The 17864-nt window shown below is 42.8% G+C and overlaps 1 protein-coding gene across 1 annotated transcript in view; it reads left to right on the top strand.

Annotated features, from left to right (window-relative positions):
- STK24 (serine/threonine kinase 24) overlaps nt 1-17864 on the top strand; it is a 1188458-nt gene that overhangs the window by 484647 nt on the left and 685947 nt on the right. The window contains exon 2 of the mRNA XM_069639237.1: nt 1911-2141. Coding sequence (XP_069495338.1) covers nt 1911-2141 — 231 coding nt within the window. The remainder of the gene's footprint in view (nt 1-1910; nt 2142-17864) is intronic.

Below are 17864 nucleotides of genomic sequence, written 5' to 3' on the forward strand. Positions count from 1 at the left end.
TTTAGACTTTCTGGGGGTCAGGAGCTCATCCAACTTTGTGCCAAACTCGCATGTGAGCAAACAGACAACTCGCTTTAAGCAGGCTATGGGAGGTGTTGCCAGGTCAATTGGTATGTTTAGAGATAACCCAATTGATTTGTTGCTAAAATTGTACAATGGTAAAGCGGCTTCTGTTGACTAGTTTGGGATGGAGGTATGGGCATACTCTAACACTAATTCCCTCCAAGTAGTGGAAAACCAAAGTATTTTGGGCTTCCAACCATCTGCTCCAAATCTCGTGGTACATTTGGAACTGAGCTGCACATTTATCGGGGATCTGATGGCCCTGATGCCTGTTCTTCACTGGCTCAGGCTATTGGCAAATGAAAAAGCAACTTCATGATTGGCAAGGATATTGGTGGAAAGTCACATCAAGAAACAACTCTTGGAAATTAACATCACTCACTTGTACCCACCTCGGAATGTTATATCGCCAGGGGAGATTAAGATTGTTGACTAGCCATTTCTGTGATCATGTAGGTCGAATGAGAGACAGTGTTTTAGCTGGTGAAACCAAAGAATAGTAGGTTGATGACCTTCCTGTCTCCAGGCAGACAGAAATACTTATCATGGGCTGAGTCACCAGGGGGCCCAGTTATTTTAACAAGGGCAAGGTTTGATTGTATAATGTTAAGGGCGGTGGTGGCATCTTGGTCAGGGGAGAATGGTAATCAGTCTTGCCCTCTGTGTAATGCTCCTTATGTGGATTTTGCACCTTTTTGTATTTTTCTGCCCAGCGTATGAGAGTATGAGAGGTTGTCTGCTACGCCCTTGGTTACGTGAATTGGGTTTTGTGCAACATCGACTGGCACTGATGTTTTTACTAAGGGGTGATTCCCCACATGTTGGATGAACTCTTTTATCGTATCTTAGAAATGCACTTTATATCATAAAGCGTTTGCTCTGGAATATGTTATGAAATGTGTTTTTTGTATGGTTGTGTTTTTATGGTATTATATTGATCTGATTGAGCTCCTAAAACAGGTGTTCTTTCTTGACACCCATACTGTTGTGTATTTTATTCTGTATTTGCACTCTTTTTATGGAAAGCTCTGTTCATTTCCAAAATAAACATTATGATAAAGAAAAAAAGACAAACCACTTGCATAGTATTCTACGCCACCACATCCTGTTATCCTCTTCCCCCACCTCTCTACGATAACCCAGCAGCCACTTATCCATCATCCCCTCATCCTGAAACTTAGCACTTCGTCCACCTCCCCCTTCTTATTCCATGCTCTATTGCCCTTATCTCTCTGGTTCATGTTTCTTCCTCCCCTGCATCAACTAGTTTTAGACCCACACCCTCTCACCCATTGTTAAGGACACTGGTCCTTCTCTCTGTAAATCAATGTTAAAATGTTTTGTAAGCATGTGTTTTCCCTGTAATTTTCATTAAATAAATAAATAAATCTTTAGCAGAGGATGCCTTGGTTTTTCCAAATACTATATTTTCATTTTGCCAAAGGGGAAGCACCTTTCAGGGCATAGCCTGAATACGGATCTGCTAGTACGAAACATATAATAATAATAATAATAATAATAATAATAATAATAATAATAATAATAATAATAATACTTGTTATTTATACTGGGTTGCATGATGGATTTCTCACACTTCTTAGCACTGTAATTATAGATTGTATTATTACCAATTTAATAATACTCAATTTATCGACCTCAAAAGAATGAAATCTTGTGTAACACGTCCCTGAAAAGACTAGCCTCTTGTCAGAGGCGAGTGCTTGACCTGTGAGCTTTCTACACCATATTTGTTGGAAATGTATTATTTTACTCTATATTATGCATACAATGTACCCAGTCAGAACATACACGAATAACACTTTTCTGCTTCATTTTCTTTCATTCAGAATCTGAAAGCAGACCCTGAGGAACTTTTTACCAAGCTGGAGAAAATCGGCTTTGGCTCTTTTGGTGAAGTTTTTAAGGGAATCGACAATCGGACTCAGAAAGTTGTGGCTATCAAGACCATCGATCTGGAGGAAGCAGAAGACGAGATCGAGGATGTCCAACAGGAGATCACCGTGTTGAGTCAGTGCGACAGCCCATACATAACCAAATATTATGGCGCCTACCTTAAGGTAAGTCGCCCCTCACACCTGGAGGGATGTTCATCGCTCACAGTGTTGGTTCTAAATGCTTAAACGTATCTTACCACAAACACAGCAGGTGATGGTAAGGGGTGGACAGGCCTATGGGGAACTCTGGAGATTTCCCAGTAGGCCTCTGCACCCTGGGCGTCTTTTGTGTGGTGATCTATTTTATTTCCACATATTCTCATAGAAAAAGTGTTGGGCTTGCAGTAAATGTGTAAAGTGGGACCACTTTGAACATTCACTCCAGGCCCTCTTTTGGTTCCCAGTCCGCCCGTTGTGATGATAGGTTTTCAATATCAGCGGTTCAGTATCAGAGTGTGAGAGTTTAGGGAAATGAAGGGGAGACACTTTTATAATTTCTTGATTTATGCCTGGTTACTCTAGGTTTTGGGTTTCAACCGCGTGCTCAGTTCTTGCTGCATCCGGAGTTCATGAGGTGCTAGGACTAGAACGTGTTGTGTCTAGCCCTGAATGTTTTAAGAACTTCCTGGGTCAGAGTTCATCTGGGAGACTGTTCGAGAGGCAGGGCCAGGATACCCCTGTCTTCCTAGTTCTGCTAGTAGTTTTGAGCATGATCAGTCAGTTGGTGGTCTCCTGGAGAAGTGACTTTTCCTTGGAGGCAAGAAGGGGCGGTTTGCTCCAGACATATCTCTGCAAGGCACCAGAGTAAGAAGCAGATCCTGGCGTCCACTCAGAGCCGGTGCATGTTTTTGCGGTGGCTGGCTGATGACTGGTTTACATTTCCTCTATCTGAAAATGAGACTGTCCGTTTAATTGGTAAAAGCCTGCTTTAACTACTGCTCTGACCTGTGAGTTCATGATGAGGTGCACCGATGACTGCTGGGTTTTGCAACTCAGGTTTGGAATGAGTGATTCCTCCACAGAAGGTGGTGGGGCCCGAGGTACAAGGAAAAAGAATGCAGCAGACGTTCATGCATTGCACCACAGAGCCCAGGGTATGAGCCCCTGAGGATGCAATATAGAGGCCATCACCACCAATGTAGCCATTAGGTACCGTAGGAACTCCACCACTTCTACTTCAAGCCATCACTCCTCCAATCACAGACCTCTCTGTGCGATAATGTTTGTGACCCCAGCAGGGATGAAAACCAGGTTAAAGTGGTTTCTAATTTTAAACCCCTGCTTCTGCCCTACACTCCTGGTCTCCTCCACCTGAATCTGCTTTCCAAAGGGTCTGCCTGATAATTATGCTCTGGCCATGAACTATGTAAAATGTGTATTGCATCGTTGGATATGTACTGTAATCTGCCTATCATATGCCTGGAAATAGGCATGTGTATTGTGACAGTCTATGCAAATGTCTGTGTTATGTCGTGGTTCAGGCAAATAACATGTAGATCCCTCTGCATTCCTCTGAGGCATCTGCAGAAATAATATCCTAACAAAGGACACAACATGTCAAGGTTTATGTTGACTTTTCAAGTTGTCATGTTAGGTGGGACATGGGGAAAAAACGATGTATCCAAAATACATTCTGCTGTCAAAACACATGTGTGGTGAGCCGATTTACAAGCATGCGGAAACATGTGCCTAACACACGGAGTGATGCATGCATAGCCCTACTTGCAATGCTTCATTTCTGCTAATTGGCATGTATGTCTTCAGTTGCATTGCATGCGTTGGTTGCAAAAGATGGGCCTTGAAATGGGTGCAAATTCACAGAGGAAAGAGCTCTTTGGCCACAGGCCTTCCCGCCATAAAAAATAAGAGTCATTTCTTTGACCCTTGGCTTCCAAAGGGACGCTTTTTCTATGGAGTAGGAGGTCCACTTTCAGAAAATAATAACAGAAGTATCCGCATTAGTTTCCTGGCAACTGCTCAGATATACATGCAGGTTGACTCCATGTTGGGCTGAGCAGTACTTTAATACAAAGATGCTTGGAAGGAAATCTTGTGTTCTGAATTTGAGTCTTCAAACCTACTACTGTAAGATTGTCCAATGTTATCCATCTTATATAGAGACACATGTCATGGAAGGCCAGGGCTCTTATGTGTCCGCTGGGGCCCTGGCCTCCCGTACCCAATCGCCTTCAGCGTCCGTACGCTCCCAGCACTTGCCTTGGCCCCCATTGGCCTATACCACCACAGGCTTGCACTTATTTATCTATAGTCAGCTGACCACTCACCTAGGCACTTACAGCTGTTCACTCCCTAGCACTTCTCTCCTGGTACACCTTGCTATTATCCCCCCACCCCTCAACCCTTCTCTCTCTCTCTCTCTGCACTTTCACGTTCTGAATGCTCACAAGGCCTAGTAGGTCCGCCTCCATCTTCCTCCATCTTTCATTGCTTCTTGATTTTCAATCCCATGTTCCCTCCCTGTTGCCCTGTGGGCACTATGAAACAAATGTACTTGTTGCATAAGCGCCTTACAAATGCACAATACACATTTTTAAAAATTAAAATGTTCCATCTTGGTGAACACTTTGGCATTTGGTCATATCATCTTATCAAGGGGAGAGTGAGGTCAATTCTGGCGTGTGTTTATAAAAGTGTTGATAGCCCCTCACCGAATACAAGTTTGATCCACTGCCATTTAGGATTTTAATCAATGTGGGTGTTGAACTCAGGACTTCCAATGCACTTCAATAATTCACACATTTTTAGTTAACACATTGGTTTATGAATGTACTTCATTTAAAAATAGTGCACGCCAAGCATATACACAAATTATAACATATTCATACTGAGGTCTAGTTGTATGTGTTCTGTCAGTGCTGGGTATATTTAATTATACATGTGGGGGCAATGCCAGAGGACTGCCAATTTCAACAGTGCAAAAGCGAAATGCTGAATACAAATTTATGATTGTGTTTGCCTTTGCTAATTCAGATTACTTAAAAGAGGTGGTGAATTATGAGGTCTATATGCATTCACAATCAAGCAGTGGAAGTTGTGACATCTGAGATAGCGGATTCAACTGGGCCACACACCAGCTGCTGTGCGTTGTTGATATTGGGCCTGGTTATGGGCCCGGCGGTAGCCCTGCCGGTGCTACCGGCGGGTTGCCGCCAGACCTGTAATATTTTACAGGTGCCTGACTTCCCGGTGCCACCAGCTCATTATGAGTCTGGCGGCCTGGGAAGTCAGGCCCAATTCCCATAGAGTCCTACTGGACTCTATGGGAGTGGGGACACGGAAGCACCGGCACCGTTAGCACAGTCTGGCACTGTCAGGCACAGTGGCCACGTCAGGCAGACTCAGAGTTTGTCGATCCAGAAACAAGGGTGCCAGTGAGTTTACCAGCACCCTTGTTTCCAGACCGGCAAACTCGTACTGAAGCCCATTGTCTTTAAATGTAAACCCCCTCTTACTATTGATTGTAAGCACCCAGAAAAACCCGCAGGGCCTGTTTCAGTTCAATTAGCAATTATTCTCAACATAGAAATATCATGGACCCATCTAGGATTCTATGTTCAAATAAGTTAAGACAGTCAACAATGGCTTTTACTGTATTATTTCATGCAATTGTGAATAAGTGTATGTTTAGTTTCAGATAGCAAAATCATGGTGTAATGGTTTACTTTTCTCTTTAGCACCAAACGTTTCAGTCTCTGAGTTTGCCTTAATAGTCAGGTGACACGTAAAGAAAGGACTGACACATTTCAGTCCGATAAGTAATTGGGGAATATGAAATCTGAAAAAAAAAACAAATGTTCCTTAAGGCGAATTTGTTAAAGCGTGAAACGAATACATCACTATTTGTAAGAAGGATTTTTTATAAACTAAATTACATTTATGTTAAATATTTTTCACACAGGTGCTAATCCAGCACAAATTGCGTTTGATGCAAATTTAGAAGAATTACATATTTATAACTGCAACATAGCACAACACAATCCTATGTACAGTGACAAACAATAATAGATTAGATGAATTTGAAAACAAAAGTAACATTTGCAAACACATAATCTAAACAAGAAAGATGTATTTCATTCCAACACATTGATGAAATTACACTTTTCGACGATCATAGTCAATATCTCACACACATAACAAATAGTGATTATTCAACAAATACAAAAATACCAATAACCCAATATATGCAACATATTGACAATAGTCTTGTAACATATTGACTATAGTCTTCTAACATATTGATTATAGTCTTGGAATGCTGGGTACATCATTGTGGAAATCCTGCCTTCTTCATGATGAGACAATTTAGTAGAGAAGTTCCAAAAGGATCTCATTCCACTGTCTCTCTGAACATTAAATTACCATTATCAATGAAATACAGATACTAGATCAGTGTATTGTGTGTCAATACGTGAGCATGCCCTTTGAGTAGTGCAGCAGTGGATACGCAGAGTAATCTTACCATACACTGATAGTAAATACTATCAGGCACACGTTCTCAAAATATACCTCATGTTCATCCCAAAGTCTGTTTATAGACCTTCACACGCATGAATGCATCACCTCTCAATCAAACATGTAACATACCAGGTAACCAAGGCTAGCTTACCAAGTGAACTACACAAGGAAAAACACCCAGTCAGGCAACATCTATCTTTTTACCCTAGAAATACAATCTAGGGTATCACCTACACCATGTCTATAGAACGAGAAAGGGCACTCTCCTAATCTGAGATTATTTAAAGACCTATTTCTTTTAACCGCGTCACTTGCACGCGGGATGACTCCATATTGGATACACATTATCCAGTGGTCAGATGTAAAACAAAGATGGCCCCTGGTTGCCTCACTACAAGCTGGCTAGACTTAAAGCAGACGCTATCTCTGCAACAGTATACTCAAAACATGATTGCTTACGGTAGCACCATTAAACAAATGTCATGTCCATGATGATAATTCCCAAATGGTAACACTAATTAAAAGGATCTCGGTGTAATAGTCTCTTATGATATTAACTGCAAGGGTAAAGAGGTGCTGACAATTATAAGAGGATTTGGAGGGTCCTAATCAGTGGAGAAAAAGCTGCTCGGCCTCTATGGATTGTGCAGATTAATCATCTTTTGATGGATCACAAAATGCACAGAGGATACTGAGATAAAGGACCTTTTTAGGAACTAGTTGTAAAGGTAACTATTCCAAATGGCATCAAGTGTGCTTAAAAGGAAGGGGGGATGACACCTAGGCCCCATAGATAGTGACCTGCATAGCCTTTACTTTATTGCTGCTAGATAGGACCTCGCATGTTGGTCCTAGGGCAAGGAATAGATGGTGGGAATTCCATAGTTATGTAGGTAATTCAAAGCCAAACAATGCCACTCCTTTGGACAGCAAATAAGCACGTACTGTGCTCTAGCACCTAGAAGCGTCTCTTGTGCATGATGCAATTACCAATAAAGATCTCAGATAAAATAACCAGACAGAATCAAACATTATGGCAAAGTACTACTTTATTCATATTTTAATAAAAGCAGTGTACACTGACAAACATCAGACTGACGTTTGCACACACAGAAAGAAATTTGATTACACAGAGGTCTTATACCCCAATATGTGTAATTTATGACATCATCCTACATGGCAAACTGGAAAACCTACTGGTTGGAGGGATTGGTTAGGGAAACATGTCATGTAAGTACTTCATTGGTGTCTCTTATCTGTAAAGCACACCTCAAAACTACCTCTAAAAACATATAATACTGACTATAGCGGACAAAATGGAAGTGGATTGGTCTATGCAACATTGTATAGCAGGTTACCCCATAGACCCACTGATTAGTTGGCATCCATCCAACCTTGGATTTTTGGCTCACTAGCAGCACATAAGGAAATTGAAACCCTGGTGCTTGAGCCACATCAGATTACTCCCCACTTTCCCAACTAGGCCAACATCTCTCATCAGTTTGACCATAAGCCAAAGTTTCCCATCTGTAGTTGAACTTGCCATTGCTCTCTGTTCGGTGACATTCGAGGGAGTATGAGCACAGCATTTATCTTCAACCACAGCCTAATGAATAGCCATTGTTTTTGTCTTCTGCATCACATGTGAGGAGACCACAGATTTGTCAATTTTGACAACCTATTTACTTCTTTTTGGTTAAATTTAGCTGGGCGTCATTGCTCCCTTGGCCTCTAGAGACTTGCTCTCTCGATCTTGTATGAGCCTTAATCACTGTTAATTGTCCAATACTTGGCTCTCCCATATGTTTTCATCTTCGTTAATCTAAGAGAAATGTGTCTCACGCTCATGACGTTATCTGTCTGCCTCCCTTTGTACTGTGCAGTTATTTCTTGAAATAGCATCCTTGATCCTATGCCAACATAGACTCCTGTTCGTTTGCATACAAAGCCGTTTTCCAGCATCTCCTGACTCTTCAGCCCTGATCTGTTTCTGAGGTAGCTAGAATGGATCTTCGCACAAGCCGGTGTACATTTGCCAGTCATGACCATCCAAGCCACGTTATATATTCCTCTAAAGCAATCTTCTATATGTCTCATCTACCTTGCTTTGCTGCGTGTTTATACTTATTGATCCACAAGCTACCTCATCTTCTTTTTACAAATGGGATCACTTTATCATTTTGTGCATGTTTCTCTTGTCGCTTCAGTCACATTGCCATTCTTAAGTATTTTCATATCATTTCAGCATATTCCCATACATCTTCTTCATGACATCACTCTGCCCGAGTCAGATGTCACTCAGTGCTCCATGATGTCTAATTGTGCGTGCAGACATTCATCCACTCTCTCAACGTGAGGGTGCATTCAGTATGGTTGTCTGAGTGCATAACATCTCTCATACACTCAATGCGGTACAGGGACAACACAGGGGGTCCCACATGCAGATCTTCTCCTGCTGTTCTAGTGTGATGAACTTGAGGGGGCGGGAGTTAGGGTACATTCCTCTAACTGCTCCTGTACAGTACCCATTCTCTGTAGAAGCCAAATAAAAAGGTTAATTGACATGTGTGTCCATGCTAAAAGAGCTAATTGTGTACACTTATCAAGCATTGCAGGTCATGACCTCAAATGCCAATCCTAGGTCAAAACCATACTGCACAGAGCTCCTTTATTGAACAAGTCTAGTTCCAGAAAGGGAGACCACAGAACATTATTAGCATGTCAATCAGTAGTCCCTAGAATTAGCAAGAAATCTACAAATGGACCATGATCCAATCATGTTTATAGGTGATTGTTGTGCCATAATACCCAGGAATCGCTATGTAGCCAGAGAAGCAGTCAATCATTGACAGTCCACAACCTCCTGCAGAGCAATACTCAAAGGAGATACAATGTGCCAGTCTTAAATGTGCCTACGCATCCCAAGACATACTACTTGTGTACGTCACCCGAATGCATGTACGCATTATAACTTAAAGGTCATTCCAAAAGGGAGCAAACATATTGAAGTGGAGTTAGGGCTTGGCTCCATCCATATAAAACCCCATATCATGATCAAGCGGGAACAATGTATATACAATGTCACGTATTGTATTATGGAAGGTGTCTTTACTCTTGAAATATGAATGTCATATTTCTGTAAGTTTAGAAAGGGTTCTCTCACGTCCATCCATGAATACACCCAATCTCCTGGTACACAGAGACCCATGAAATCTATTAAACCGACAAAAGGACACTCTAGGTCCCAATAGAGTCCCTATCCAGAAACAAAGACTGGGGGGCGCATATATTTCGAATTCTCTAATGCTATGGACATCTAATATGATCACTAATCTCCCAAATGAGGGTTGATGTCAGCTAATTGCAAGTCTCTCATATTGGGGATATGATATGATAGGATATGATAGTTTATTTATACAGCGCCTATACACAATGTGTTTCAAAGCGCTTCAAGGCTAGGGAGGGAACAAGGGGAAATACAATGACATTCTTACAGGCCATGAACAGTAAGGTTGTGAAATTAACTATCGTTCTCGGCCTGACAACATTTCAGATAGTGCAAGTGGTAAGACATAGATAAGGAAGGGAGGGGGGAGTGGGAAGGAAAAGGAAACAGACAGGCGACTACCGTACTAGGCCTGACGACATTCCTGGTAGAGCCGGAGAAAAACAAAAGGTGAGGGAGAGGGGTGCAGAAAGGGAGGGGAGGAACACAACAAGCGACTTTCGTACTAGGCCTGACGACATTTCAGATAGTGCTGGAGGAGGTGTGGGGAGGAAAACAACAGTAATGGGAGGGTGGAGGAAACAGATGAGGTTGCTTTCATATTAGGTCCAGGGACAATTCTGATAGAGTAAGTGCATAGAAGAAAGTAAAGGGAGGAGATAGGAAAAGGGAGAAGGGAAAGGAGGAGAGATCAGAGAGTAAGCAGTCAAAAAGAGTGCAGAAGCAAGAGTTGAGAGCGAATACAATTGCAGAAGTCAGTAGTAACACATAATGTTGCAAGCGAGGATACAAGCAGAAGATGGGAACAGCATGATTCCGGGCCACCATGAGTACAAGATGCAAATGAAGTCCAGCTTGAGATTTGAGAAAGGGTGACGCACCGTGAATCGATGAAGTCCTTAAAAGCCAAATCCAGCATTGGCCACAAGATGGTGATGGTGAAGCAGAATGTATCAGGACAGACTTCTGCAGAAGTAGGCTGGAGGAGGTTGAGGGGGAGCAGGGTAGAGGAATCAAGCAAAACAGGCAACACCTGTGTGCGAGAAGGGGGGGCACAAGGGATCATCACAGGGGGACCACAGGGGGTGGGGATGGCCTGTGGGGACAGAGGGGGTAACACATGTTGGTGCATGCTTACCTGCTGTCTGAGCAGGGGGTCAGGCCCTGGAACCTCCTGGCCCGAACAGGTCCAAACAGGAATTGCCCTTTTCTTCATCTGCCCTTTGCATCAGACACCCGGGCAAGAGATGCCCTTGATCTAATAGTTAAGAGCTGGAAGGAAGAGGCAGGGCTAAGAAGGTGGGTGGTGCTTAGGCCAGGTGACTTAGTTTCACTTGCACTTGCTCCCCATCTGCAAAGGAAAAGGGGCTGGAGGGCTTCTTAAGTAGGGAAAAAGAGTGGCAGGCAGGAAGGCACCAGGTGGGTGGGGCTTGCTAAGTGGTGAAAAAGAGCGACAGGCAGGAAGGCACCAGGTGGGCGGGGCTTAGGCCAGGTGACCTGGATCCACTTGCACCTGATCCCCATCGGCAAAGGAAAAGCGGCTGGAGGGCTTCTTAAGTAGGGAAAAAGAGTGGCAAGCAGGAAGGCACCAGGTGAGCGGGGCATGCTAAGTGGTGAAAAAGAGCGGCAGGCAGGAAGGCACCAAGTGTGCAAGGCTTAGGCCAGGTGACCTAGAGGCGAACTTCAGATAGAGATACTGAATGGCAATTCTTAAACTAGCAATCTCTGCCAGTCAATCTGATCGTTCAGTCTCAGGATCCAAACTTGTTCTTTCTTCAAGATCCTTATTTGACTCTTTGTTTCCCTGATGTCCAATTAGAATCCTTCCAAGGCAATCAATTTCAGGTGAAAATCTCAATGGTTGTGAGCTGCATAATGATCACTGGGGAATTCTTTGCTTGGTCGAAGGTCTAAGATCTGTGTTCTCCAATTCAGAACTGTACTGGGAATGTAGCCATCTCTGAATAGATTATGCCACAATGGCTTACAATGCTGTAAATCGCTTTTCCAACCATCAGTGATGCCTCGGCTGTGAGTCGATATTAGGCCGCCATTACGTGGTGTTGACGCCTTCACTCCGTTGGTTTTTCCCTATTTGTGTGTGGCTGTTCTCTTTTATTTCTTTGCTTTATCAAGTCACTGCTAAATGATCCGTCTTCCCTGGATTGGACAACAAAATTAAACATCATACGCCATTTGTCTCAGAATCTTTCACACCTGGCTTGATCATTTTCTAATCTCAATATGTTCCCCACTAGGTACAATTCTAGGACTGTGGCACGTTGGGGAATCCCTTTTGGTCAATATCCTAGCAGGGGTATTTTTGTCCATTATATTTTGTGAAGGCCTCCTAACATATGTTAATTAATTAATTGGAGGTAAATAGAAGACTCTCTCTCTCTCTCTCTCTCTCTCGCTCTATCTCTCTCTCTCCCTCAGGCAAGTGCTAATACCTTTATTTATTGCAACCAGGGCAAACATTTCCCTGGTACAAAATTGCATTGGAAAAATAAGCTATTTACACTAGAGCATTTGTTACCACTTCCCTGGTGCAACAATGCACTGAAAGAATATGTTATTAGCATTATGGCAAATGCTTCCAGAGTGCAAATACCATGCACAATTGCACTTGTGAAGTTTCTGTAATGTGTCCTTGGTGTGTTGCTGAATTAGCGGGTTTATTTGAGATGGGTCAACATTTTAGCACTCCTGGAGTCCATTTCTTTTGCAGAACAAGTATGTTGTAACTATTTCATTTGACATTGGGATTAAGGCTTTGTCACACACCTCGGTTTGCTTTAACCTCCACATTGGAAGATTTTCAGGACACAGTTTGTTTGAATTTTTGAATAGATCTGCTTGATGTGCGCAAGCACTGTTTGTGCAAGGCCCTTCAGCACATAGACTCACTTGATTTCAGACTTAAAACAGGCCAGTTCCTTGTGCTTCAGTCTTCCTGTGAGAAGTTAACGAATAGCATCTTTTCTGAAGACCATCGTGTTGTGTATGAAAATGGGCTGGCCTTTAATAATGCGATTTCTTCATTATTAACTCAACCACATAGCATATGTTATGAGCTCCGGCTCACTCATTTGTATGATTTCAAACCGTGTACTGTTTCAGTTAAGCATGTGGCAGTCTGGCGTCTACCTAGCCAAACTCGTAAACCTTACAGCGGCGTCACAGTCTGTGCTGGTGGCATCGCGGCGTTGAAAATACCAGAAACTCCTACTACCCAACTAAATGATACTCAATGTATTGGCTGCAGAAGGATGGAAGTCTGAGCTGACCTTTCCAGAAACTACCATATGCATGCAGTTTGCACAAAGATCTCTGGAGATTCGAGGCCACAACTTGTGCCCTTGCCCCTAGTCATTGGCGAGTAAGAAATGGTCTGCTATGTGCCTGGAGAGAATTGGCATTCATGCCAGTGTGCCAGAGAATGTTATGCTTCACTAGTAATCATCATATAAAGGAGACAGAAAATACATTCCCCACTCAACAGTGATCTTTACATATCGTGTGATGCTGAAAAACCCTATTTATACCAATAGTCTTGAAAAAATAGACCTAGTACTTATTTGTTTTTTTATAATATCAAAAATAGTTTATTTTCTTTTATAAAACTAACTCTAAAACAGTGTTTTCAGTAAAAAGGACCCCACAACACAAACATACAGTGGATACATTTACAATACAAATTACTAGTTTCACTCACATCCATTCCTGTAACATGACAATACAATACAATACATCAACATATAAAATTTATATAATGATTTAAACATTTTCAATCACTGAGTGTTATTAACTCAGAATAAACAGTCCCGACATGTTTCAGTTCCTCTTGGCACCAAATGCATGAACCTTCTTCAGGGGAAGACACTTTTAATTTTTTCTCCACCATGTAATCCAGGGCCCCAAAAGTACTCTTCAAACCGTACTCCTCACAAGTAGGATTGCTGCAGTGTAGGTGTGCCTCAGTGCACCCAAATGCCCTCCGACCTCTTTCAATAAGTCTGATCCTGTTCTATAAATGGTTCTTTGGTAACCATGAACCTGATTCCAGCTATTACGCCATGCCACTACTCCTGCGTGGTTGAAGAGATTGTTTACATATTCTTCGTCGCTGTTAAATTGTCCACAAAATTGTAACCTTAATTGAGGACGGAAACTTCACCCAATGCAGTTCCGACAGCCAAAGATCGATTCCAGTAAGGGCGGCGGTTCGGCTGCTAAACCCAGCCGAACCGCCGCCCTTACTGGAATCGATCTTTGGCTGTCGGAACTGCATTGGGTGAAGTTTCCGTCCTCAATTAAGGTTACAATTTTGTGGACAATTTAACAGCGACGAAGAATATGTAAACAATCTCTTCAACCACGCAGGAGTAGTGGCATGGCGTAATAGCTGGAATCAGGTTCATGGTTACCAAAGAACCATTTATAGAACAGGATCAGACTTATTGAAAGAGGTCGGAGGGCATTTGGGTGCACTGAGGCACACCTACACTGCAGCAATCCTACTTGTGAGGAGTACGGTTTGAAGAGTACTTTTGGGGCCCTGGATTTCATGGTGGAGAAAAAATTAAAGTGTCTTCCCCTGAAGAAGGTTCATGCATTTGGTGCCAAGAGGAACTGAAACATGTCGGGACTGTTTATTCTGAGTTAATAACACTCAGTGATTGAAAATGTTTAAATCATTATATAAATTTTATATGTTGATGTATTGTATTGTATTGTCATGTTACAGGAATGGATGTGAGTGAAACTAGTAATTTGTATTGTAAATGTATCCACTGTATGTTGTGTTGTGGGGTCCTTTTTACTGAAAACACTGTTTTAGAGTTAGTTTTATAAAAGAAAATAAACTATTTTTGATATTATAAAAAAACAAATAAGTACTAGGTCTATTTTTTCTAGACTATTGGTATAAATAGGGTTTTTCAGCATCACACGATATGTAAAGATCACTGTTGAGTGGGGAATGTATTTTCTGTCTCCTTTATATGATGATTATGTTGGTTATCCCCTAACCGTGTGAGAGAGGGAATGTTAAAACAAGGGGAACGGTAGACCTTTGTATAGATAGATGCTTCACTAGTAGCCTGCACCCATTTACCACTGTAAGAGCCTTGCCCCATGAAATGACTCTCTTCATTGTGAGAAGTACATATTTTCTCTTCTGCCACACAACAATAATTTGCATGAACTGAACTGCTGAATATAAAACTCGAGGAGCAGGTAATGTGCCAAGCCACTGGCTTCTTTTCTCACCTGAAGTCATTTCTCCATTCCCATTGTCGCTTCATGAAAATATGCCGAAACAGAGCCCTCAGATCCTGTCCTGCGAGTCCCGGCATTCTTAGCAAATGCCATTGGGCCTCATTATAAGTATGGCGGTAAGGCAACAATGTTGCCGGTAGCTCTACCAGCACCGTCGCTACTGTACCGCCATACTACAAGCTGTGCTCGCGGGTGCATGTCAGTGCGGCACCCGCGAACACAGCATGTCAGATGCACCGGCACCGTTTTAAACGGTGCCGGTGCATCCGACGTCCCCATTCCCATTGAGCCCTAGGGCTCAAATGGGAATAGCGATGTACCGGGCCCGGCACCCGCGAAAGGGCAATTACCGGGTCTGGCTGAGACAGAATAGCCCGGTAATTGCCCATTTGCACGTGCCAGACCCGGATGCTACCTCCAACCTCGTAATGAGGCCCATCGTGTATTATTTCGCACACCGTTAATAAAGGACGACAAAGACCAGAATTCTGTATCACGTGTCCTTAAAAACAAAGACTGTTTGTTTCATACTCTTTCAATGTGACCCTGAACCAAGCCTACTTACAATCTCTTGTAATAGTGCCTTGATGCCTTTGGGCTGTAGTGCGCTCTACAAATACAAAATAAAAAAAAATTTAAATAATGATTTGTTATTTATATAGCGCTATTGCCAAGGCGCTATACAAAGCACATTCACACAGAGTTAGCACCCAACCAAAGTTCACAAACCTTTATTGACCTCAAAAGGGTGAGCGGCTGAATTGGCCTTGCAGGGATTTGGACCTGCGACTTGCACATCACTCACGGATCACAGCAGGGAGCAGTCAACCCGCTGAGCTATTTTACCAGCTATAAAAACGATTTCACTCGGACATTGCATACCTTCAGGTCTCTGCCAACTGTTCTGTAGGTTTGACTGGTTTCCAGACTTAGACATACCCTAGATAAGCCTGTGTTATGGTCCCCTTCTTGTAATCATTGATTGATGCCAGCAGGCAACTTGCTGCTATGTTATGGTCAAACACTTTATAGACCCACAAAAAAATGAATATTTGTTTTGATTCTGAAACAACCAGACGAGTCAACTTTTTGAATTTTGAAAAAAGTTTTACGTTGGAATTCAGTTTACTTGGGCAGGTATAGGCACAGATTAAGGGAAAAACAGGGGGGGGGGGTTGTGGTTTTTCGATGACCCACACATTACACTTAGGCTTATCCGCACAGAGACAAGGTCCCACCTACACTCATTGCATTATCTGCCACCGCCACAAAGACTATGGGCCTCTTTCTGAGTTTGGCAGTAATTCAGTGGCAATCCCGCTGAATTACTGCCAACACTGCTTACTGTAACCACCACTTGGTCCCGTGGGTTTACCACGGGATTACAAGTGGTGGTAGGGCAGTGTCAGTCCCCATTTTGGGAGTCCATTGCACTCCATGGGGTTTTTGGCAGAATTCTTCTGCTGCTGTTGTATGATATGTGATGGGTTATTTATAACATGCTTAATACCCAGAGGTTTCTAAGCACGGACCCGGGGATTGAACCTGTGTTGCTTCATATCATCTTGCTTGCAAGGCGAGCATGTTGCCGCTGAGCTATCCTCCTTCTGCTAAGGATTTACCCCCAGCTTGATGTTGGGGGTAAATCCTCCACCTAAATGCCAAACTCGGGATTTGGTGGCTCAAAGAAATTCCGGAAATTCTGTTACCGCCCAAAAAAGTGACGTCATAGAATTACCACCACTTTTCAATCGCTCCCTGAAACTTGAAATGAGACTGTGGAAAAAACTGATTTTCCTCATCACAATATTGCAGAGGCACGAACTGCCCCAAAGAAACCAAGGAGTGCGATCAAATACTCCGGTTCCCTTCTGTGTGAAGCCTGTGGCCGCGGGCATTCCCCTCCCTACCCCACAGACTTTATTCCACATTCCTGACACTCCTCTGGGTATGTCCACGTTTTTGCACTCATTGGTAATTTGCATTTTCCTAATGTACACTTTCATAGTATATATTAGGCACACATGAAACACTAATGTGTGTGGATTGCACATTTAAGCATACATTCTCAAAAATGTACGCAAGTATGAAAAGCGCAGAAAAGCTGCTTTTTCAACTTGCATAACCTTTGCACAATTCCTTGGGGCTGTGTGCCAACAGAAACGATGGGCTGGTCAGTAGACTTGCACAGTTTAGTGTTGGGAGGGCACTCTGGATACTAATGAAGAACAAGCTCCCAGCACCCAAGTGGTTGCTGGGAACCCTGTTGACAGGGGCTATCTTTGTGAAAAGCCAAATTCATTGTTTCTATCCCTGACTGAGGAATAGAAATGCAAGTGGCACGGCAGCATTTCACACCTCTTCTGTACCACTTCAAAAATGCATGAAAGCGTAATAAATAACCCTGTCCTGCATTGAGAAGCGCTCTGCAGCTGTTTCAAACGAGTACAGGGGAGTATATTTGTTTACACATGCTACTTGTGAAGTCAAGATGCACTTTAAAATGGCCTGGCATGTCCCCTCATTTGTGAAAATGTGCAAATGGAGTGACAAACTGCATCTGCATGCAGATGCCGTTTGAGAATTCGGCTAAACTTGTTTTGGCACAATTGAACTAGATGTGCTTGTGCATCACTTGCGCCCAAAAATGTTCTGAGAATATGAATGTAATTTGCTTAGTGCGCAGAATGTAGCCTGGGTGAGATGTGGTTCCACTTTGTATCTGCCGCCAGTCTGCTTGCAACTGGAAAACACAGCGTTTGCGATTCGTCCTCGCTTAGCATTAAAAGGAAAACGCCGAAAGATAATGTAAGTAAACGAGTAAAGATTAAATAATACACCCTGTAACTGTGAGACTGCTG

This window comes from Ambystoma mexicanum, chromosome 7q, assembly GCF_040938575.1.
Source record: "Ambystoma mexicanum isolate Mex_15411 chromosome 7q, UKY_AmexF1_1, whole genome shotgun sequence".
Taxonomy (NCBI): Eukaryota; Metazoa; Chordata; class Amphibia; order Caudata; family Ambystomatidae; genus Ambystoma; species Ambystoma mexicanum.